At 42.3% G+C, this 6927-nt stretch overlaps 1 protein-coding gene across 1 annotated transcript; it reads right to left on the reverse strand.

Moving 5' to 3' along the window:
* Nucleotides 1-797: 797 nt before the first annotated feature.
* GTF2H5 (general transcription factor IIH subunit 5) lies at nt 798-1721 on the reverse strand. Its single transcript, XM_081997556.1, has one exon. It carries the CDS (start codon nt 1191-1193, stop codon nt 1023-1025), a length of 171 nt encoding a protein of 56 aa, XP_081853682.1. The 5' UTR covers nt 1194-1721; the 3' UTR covers nt 798-1022.
* Between the last annotated feature and the right edge of the window lie 5206 nt (nt 1722-6927).

Genomic DNA, 6927 nt, shown 5'->3' on the forward strand with positions numbered 1-6927 from the left:
GACAGCGATTTACAAATACAGTGTAAAAGAAACCCCTATGAAACGATGAGGCTTTTTCTTTGCAGCAAAGTGCAATAGGGGAGGAGAAAACCCCCAACATCCCCAAAAATACAAAACCATCTTTATTCTCCACAGACAGAGCAACCAAGTCTTTATTTCGCCCTCCTGATCACATAGCTTATTGTGACTAGGTATTAGCTTCAGTGCAAAAATACAAGGATTGGTCTCCCATTTATATTACCCGTTTAATTTGCTATTGTTGATATGCAAGTAATCAGTTTAGAATTAAAATGTGATGATCCGGGATAATAGATTTTGTTGTCCCCATCCCACCCTCCCCTCCAAACTCCTAAATTCCCACCACCACTCCCCAAACCCAGAAAGCATAGCCTTGGTAAAAGTAGCCAAGCAATATGGGGCACTTGTAAAATGTTTGGAAAACAACAACAAACACCCTACCAAAAACTAAAAAAACCCAAAACCAAAAAGGAAAAATTCACATAAACTTTCATTTTCATGTAATGGTGTAAACCCATTAAGTTAAAGCAGTATCTGACCATGCCTTCAACTTCTGGAGATGTACCACCAAGCACAGATCATACTTTAACAGATATTCTTTACATTCTATCAGTCACACTATACCAGCTTTAATCAATTCCACAGGAATGTAGTATGTCAGAGGACTTCATATAGCATTCCAGTAAGGAAACACTAATTTTTGGGTCATACAATCTTGTAAGGTAAAAATCCTAAAGGAAAAACAGAGAGCATGCATCAAAAATTCTCTAGACAAGTCCTCAAGTGTATCATTTTAAGGATTTTAATAAAGATAGCATAATCTTTCAAAATGAGAAATAGAATCCAATTCAAGAGTATTTTGTTTATGAAAATGATCCACTTTCTAGAGTAGCCACTTCCATGTGGAACTTACTAACCACGCCGTACCTATTAAAACAGTAACAACCTAAGCTATTGAAATTCACTATTCCAAAACTTGCAGTAATCTCGTTTCTCTTGTCTTTTTACTTCTGAGTAATAGGAAAAGAGTTCTGGTCCATTAACTCGCCCACTCTCTCCTGAAGGAAGTTAACCAACTCAGCTAATACAAAGACATGAGTTTCATCCAGGTCTTGTATGATGAACTTCTTTCCCAATGCATTTGACTCATCCAGGTAGAGCAGAAACTGCTTCATTGCTGGGTCACTGTAGAAACAAACACAGATCAGAACGCACCTCGCTGTAATAAGATACAGCTAAAAACAAACAAAAACCCCACAATTTGAAGACACTCCCAAAGTTCTTTGGGAAATTAATATTAATTTCAAGAGTTGCTCACAATTTAAATAAAGTTTATGAAGCTTTTGAAAAAGTTGTTTCACAATAGTAACTGCCTGGGTTACTTTAGAGACAAAAATAAACTGATAACAAAGTCTAATGAGAAGAACTGGCTGCTTGATTAGCAGGGAAGAGCACCTATGCTGCTGTTAAAGTAGCTTAAAAAAAAAAAAAAAGCCACACAACAAAATCCCCCCCAATCCTTAGGAAGGCAAGTAAGGCAACTTACATTTCTATCTTCAGCAATAGCACCATAAAAACATGTTTCCTTAAAGCATATTTTTGTTCAAGGGTAGTCAAAACCCAAGAGAACATAGATCTCACTCAAAGTAGTATAGCACAGAGAAAAAGTGGTCATGTATTAATTGTACATTTATCACATGGTAACTGAACACTCTTTTTCATTATGTCATCTAAGTTAATTTTAAGTGTTTAGAAGAAAACATTTTGCAAGTATTGAAATTAAAGGCAACTGGAACAGCTGCATTATACTAAGCAGTTAGATAAAGTGGCTTCAAAATATAAGCTTTTTGATCCACTGAAATTTTGAAGAATTTGAATAATATTCTTCTGATATTAGTTTTTACAAAACAGGAAAAACATGTTTTTTGGTAAAACTTAGTACTTGATTGCAACAACTGGTGAAGAACATGTGCAAGAAATACAGGAAACTGGAATCAGGTCGCTCAGGACACTCTCAAAATTATGAACATAGTTGTTTTCACAACAGAGTAATTTTTAAAAAGAATTCTTAATAACACAGTAAAAAACAAATTCTTTGGTTAATCTTCCTTCTTTTTAATGCAGTATGAGGACCAATTCTCCCTCACTTCAAAGTATATATGGTGACAAAGACACAATGAGACTAAACCCTTCCCCTGCCCCCTACCCAGCAACTCAAGACAACCTTTAATATTAACTTCAAACCTGCAGATGCATGACTAGAGTAAAATGAGTTTTTAAAGTACAAAGTAATTCTGAAGAAAGGAGAATGGGAAAGTCTGAAAGCTGTATCTTTCTTTGTGCTCTGACATGTAAGAAGAGAAACAAAAGAGAAACAGAAGAGCTGAGAAAAATCAGATACCAGAAGTACGTGGTTCCCAGCATTCTTCTGAATCCCCTTTGGATGGGTGCAGTGAGGTTTATTTTTCACTTGTTTCATTCAGCTGTACTTTAGTGACTCACATTAGTAGTACTAGATGGCACGCGCTTTTGTCCTAGCTATGTTAGGCAGTATCCAGAGACTGGTTTTCACACAATCAACATACAGAACTATAATCAGTGCCAGTAGATATATGTCACAACAGAAACACTGATCTCATTAAAATAACTTACATTACTTACTACTAAATTACAATGAAGATTATAATCCTTGATATGTTGTCTTCACAAGAGTTTAGCTATGTGGGGAAGTATGGGGAAAAAAAAGACCTGCACAACATTTCACTATTTTATTTGTGTGATTTACAGATTCAGAGTGTCTTTTTGTTTTTTCCCAACTCCCTGGCCATTTGGCATCTTAAACATCCTTAGAAGACTGGGTTGCAAGAAGTGGGGCAGCTAAACAAGGGGACAGGTTTATAATAATTCTGCATTTTTTCCTAAGATGGAATAGCATAGCTATTATAGTATATAAGGCTACCCTTATGCAAAGGTGGGGAGAAAACAAACAAAACGAAACCACCAAGAGCTAGCAAAACCAACTCAAAGGTCAGTTTTCCAGGGGGCTGCTGAAAACATCTGATGGCATAACAAATGCTGTAGATCTGTTATTAGATAGAAAATTCCCTTCCAGGGAGAATGATTAAGCTCCATGCTCATACTAAGTGGGACAAGGCCATGGAGCTGTATAAAACCAGACAGATCTTTAGGTATGTGTAAAATAAGCACATAAGGTGTAAAATAAAATATTTTGTGAACTGTCAGTCAAGACTTCTGCTCTGGGCATCTTTACATAGTCAGCCGCAGGCAGTCAATTTCTTGTGCTTCGGAAGGTTTGTCAATGTACTAGCATGGAGCCACACTTGAGAAGACAGGCTTTTTGTTAAGCCGAGTTTAGGTTCTGACCTGCTCACACATAGCCATTAGACATCCAGACTTAAGCTGGCTAATGTCCAGTCACCTCAGAAGTTAGCTGCTGCACAATCACAGCTATATGCACCATGCAGGCACATCACAAAAGGTTCAAGGTTTTTCTGCTTTTGTGCAGTTATAATCTGTTAATATGTTTACAACCTAAGCGTACTGTATTATTATATGTAATACAGTGCTATGCAATGACCTCACACATCTTGACTGATACTTATTTTTACTTTGAAGGTAACCAGTTATCCGATTCTTAGCCTAGAGATTTTGGATTGTATGAAAACAAAACATGCTTACTGCACATACATCAAAAGTTTACTTTCACAAACTACAAGCATATTCCTTTCAAGTATAGTCTACAAACAGAGCCACATGTCAGCCTTGAACTGAATTTGGACTGGAATTGATGAAAAAAGACAGGAAGGAAAGGATGAGAGATTATTTCATCTCCCTCTAGAATCAGTAAAGAAACACATTGCTCAAAAACAACAACAAAAAACATCATTTGTAAGCAATATAAAGAACAAGAGGGAACATCTAATGGCTAAGTGTAAGTTGCAAACAGCATCTTAGAAAGAAAAAAAGGAGCTTGGAATTAGGATAACCTACACTTGCCTCTCTCCTTCCCCCAACGGCCATACTTTTCTCTTGTCTGCTTGCTCAGCATCACACCTCCTCCTTCTTTTTTGGTCTAGACTCTGAAGTTACTTAGAATATTTCCAGCTCTGAATAAATAAGTAGACTTTGACACAACAGGAGACAATAGGCACTGTTACTAACCATTCAACCAGAACACCTTTCAGAACGTTCACCATCGTCTCAGTCCTCCTACAAACGCTGAAAGGAAGAGGTGACAAGAACAACTGTTGCCTTGGGTTACACACGTAAACCGAGGAAATCTGAAAGAAAAAGAAACAACGCCTTGGTTGAACTCAGCGACCCTTCAGAGCAGCTCGCTTCCCCGGGACCTGCTGCGCAGCCCCGCTATGAAGCCGAGCGGCCGGGCCTGGGAGAGAGGCGCGCATTGACCGGGCCGAGGTAGCGGGGCCCGCTCGGGTGTGGCACCGAGCTCGGAGAATTAAAGTCCTCTGCCCTCACCCTTGAGGGCAGTCCAGGCAGCTCTGCCCCCCGCCAGCCCCGCCGAGCGTCTCCAGCGGCTGCGGCCGACTATCGGTCCTTCTGCCGGCGAAGGCGAACCGCGGCCTTGCAAAAGGCGGCCTAGGCGGACGGAGAACAAGCCACAACGCGCCCCTAAGACGGTCGGGGGCGGTGAACGGGAGAGGCGGCTCCCGGCCGGCAGATCCCGTCACTCCCAGGGGCCCCAGTCCCACCCACCCTTTATCTCCGCCGCTACCACCGACCGCTTGCCTGACGACGGAGTCACAGCACAAATCTCCGCCCTGCCAAGCGCATGCGCACCCTATCCCCTCGCCCGTCTCCGCTGCCGCCATCGCCTGCGGATTGGCCGGGCTGCCTGCAGCGTGCTGGCGTCACGGGAGCGCGTGGGCGCCGGCGCCGGGTGCGGGGCGAAGAGGCGGAGGCGGAAGGTAGTGGCGGCGTTTGCCGGAGGCGGGGGGGGGGGGGAAGGCGCGGGGCTCGGTAATGGCGGCCGGCCGGCGGGGCAGGCCCTGTGGGGGTCGGGCTCCTGGGCGGGAGACGGGGGATCTCAGCCCCGCCGTCACCGCCTGCCGAAGCGGGGTGCTTTCCCGGCTTAATATTTATTATTATTTTAACGACCTCGGCCTCGAAGTCCGTCCCGGCTCCGGGAGCCCGCAGCGGCGAGTGCGCCTGCGCCGCCCCCCAGAGCCTCGGCCTGCCGAGCAGCGTGGCCCCACCCGGGCGCCGGGAGCCTCCGTGGGAGCCCGCACTTGCCAAAAACCCCCAGAAATAACAGTGGTGCCTTCGACTTCCCCGGCCCCCTGCGAGCGCAGCGACGGCGACAAACGCTTCTTCCCCCTTTGGGAAGCGGCACAGAGCTATCCCCGCTTTGCGCCTTGGCCTTTTAGATGTTGCATTGTCTAAAATGGTGGTTTTTTGTTGTTTTTTTTTTTAAACGTACCCTAGTTGCGCGGCAGCGGTGTTCCTGCCCCGCGATGACAGAAACGTTGTCATCACACAGCCTCATTGGCACGGGCCGGTGCAGGAGTTTGTTGCAGTCTGCAGAGCTTCCTGAACCAGCTGTGAAATAGGGTGTGGAAAGGGTCCTTTCTGCATTCTATTTGTATATACCTAAGTGTATTTGCTCCCAGACCTGAGGAGAGGTTCCTGGCGACACAGAAATGATGCTTGCTTTGGCCTCTTACGTTTGCAAGTGCATGTCATGAATTCAGGGAATTGTAGCACCTGCTGTCACTGAACTACGTGTTCATTGCAGTTACAGGCTGTGGTTAGGTAGAAGAATAAATGTGAATACTGTGGTTCGTGAATAAAGATAGTAAAGGAACTGCCATAGATAAGACAGAGAGTTTGGAGTTGGGGGTGATGTCTCCAGGGGACTGATTATTAATGTCTTAAAAGTGTTTCATAGTGTTGTGGTTGTGTACTCTGTTGAAGTGAATGGATAAACATCATACTGAAATGACAGAAGCCAAAAAGTTGTCTGTGGTGATTGTGGCAGTGCTGGGGTAATGCTGAGATTTTTTCAAAATCTCCCAACACAAGCAAGAGAAGAGGGAAAAATTAAAATGTTTGGGGAAGCAGAAAAGAGGGAAGACGTAGCAATGGAAGGAAACAAAAGAAGTCCTCTTGTTTAGAGAAATTGGATACTGACGTTGAAAGTGATAAGAGCTCTTTTTATGGTCTGTAGAGATTACCTTAAATTCAAGGAGAATACTTGGGGCACCCATATCTCAAGATCAGATTTACTGGTCAAGATTTACATGTGACATTTTATCATTTGGCGGTAATTGTCATTATGGTGTTACAGACTTAATTTGACATTTAATAAGGATGCCTATGTTTCTAACAGTAATTTGTTAAATATATGCTAGATAGTGGTGTGGTTTTAAATCTGTTTAAACAGATTTAATTTAATTCAGTATTTCAGTCAGCATAAGTGTATCAATGCAGGCACTAAAATTTCACCTGTCATAAAATATGAATTTCATGTAACTTTTTGTTGTGTGTGCAGCAACAGATTTTTGTGTATTTTGTGATTGTTACAGAAGTTTAATATTATTTGTGGATTTTGGCATAATCTTTGCACTAAAAATACTACACATTCTATATATTAAAATTTGAGATTAAGTTTTCAGCAGAATTCACTGAATTTGATTGTTGTGGGCTGCCAAAGCCAATTTGTATATTTTTGTAACTTTAGGTAAGTTTTTCATATACAAATCAAGTGTAAAGGCAGTAATGTTTGCTAATACGTAAAATAGTAAATATATGTGAGTGGTAGAAACAGGAATTGGTGCTTTTGCCTGGCCTAAATTGCCTTGGGTTTCAGTGCTTCACTGATGTAACTATACTTTCTTTGAACCTCATTGTGCAGTGGTTAAGATGCAG

This window comes from Phaethon aethereus, assembly GCF_964289735.1.
Source record: "Phaethon aethereus genome assembly, chromosome: 3".
NCBI classification, from domain to species: Eukaryota; Metazoa; Chordata; class Aves; order Phaethontiformes; family Phaethontidae; genus Phaethon; species Phaethon aethereus.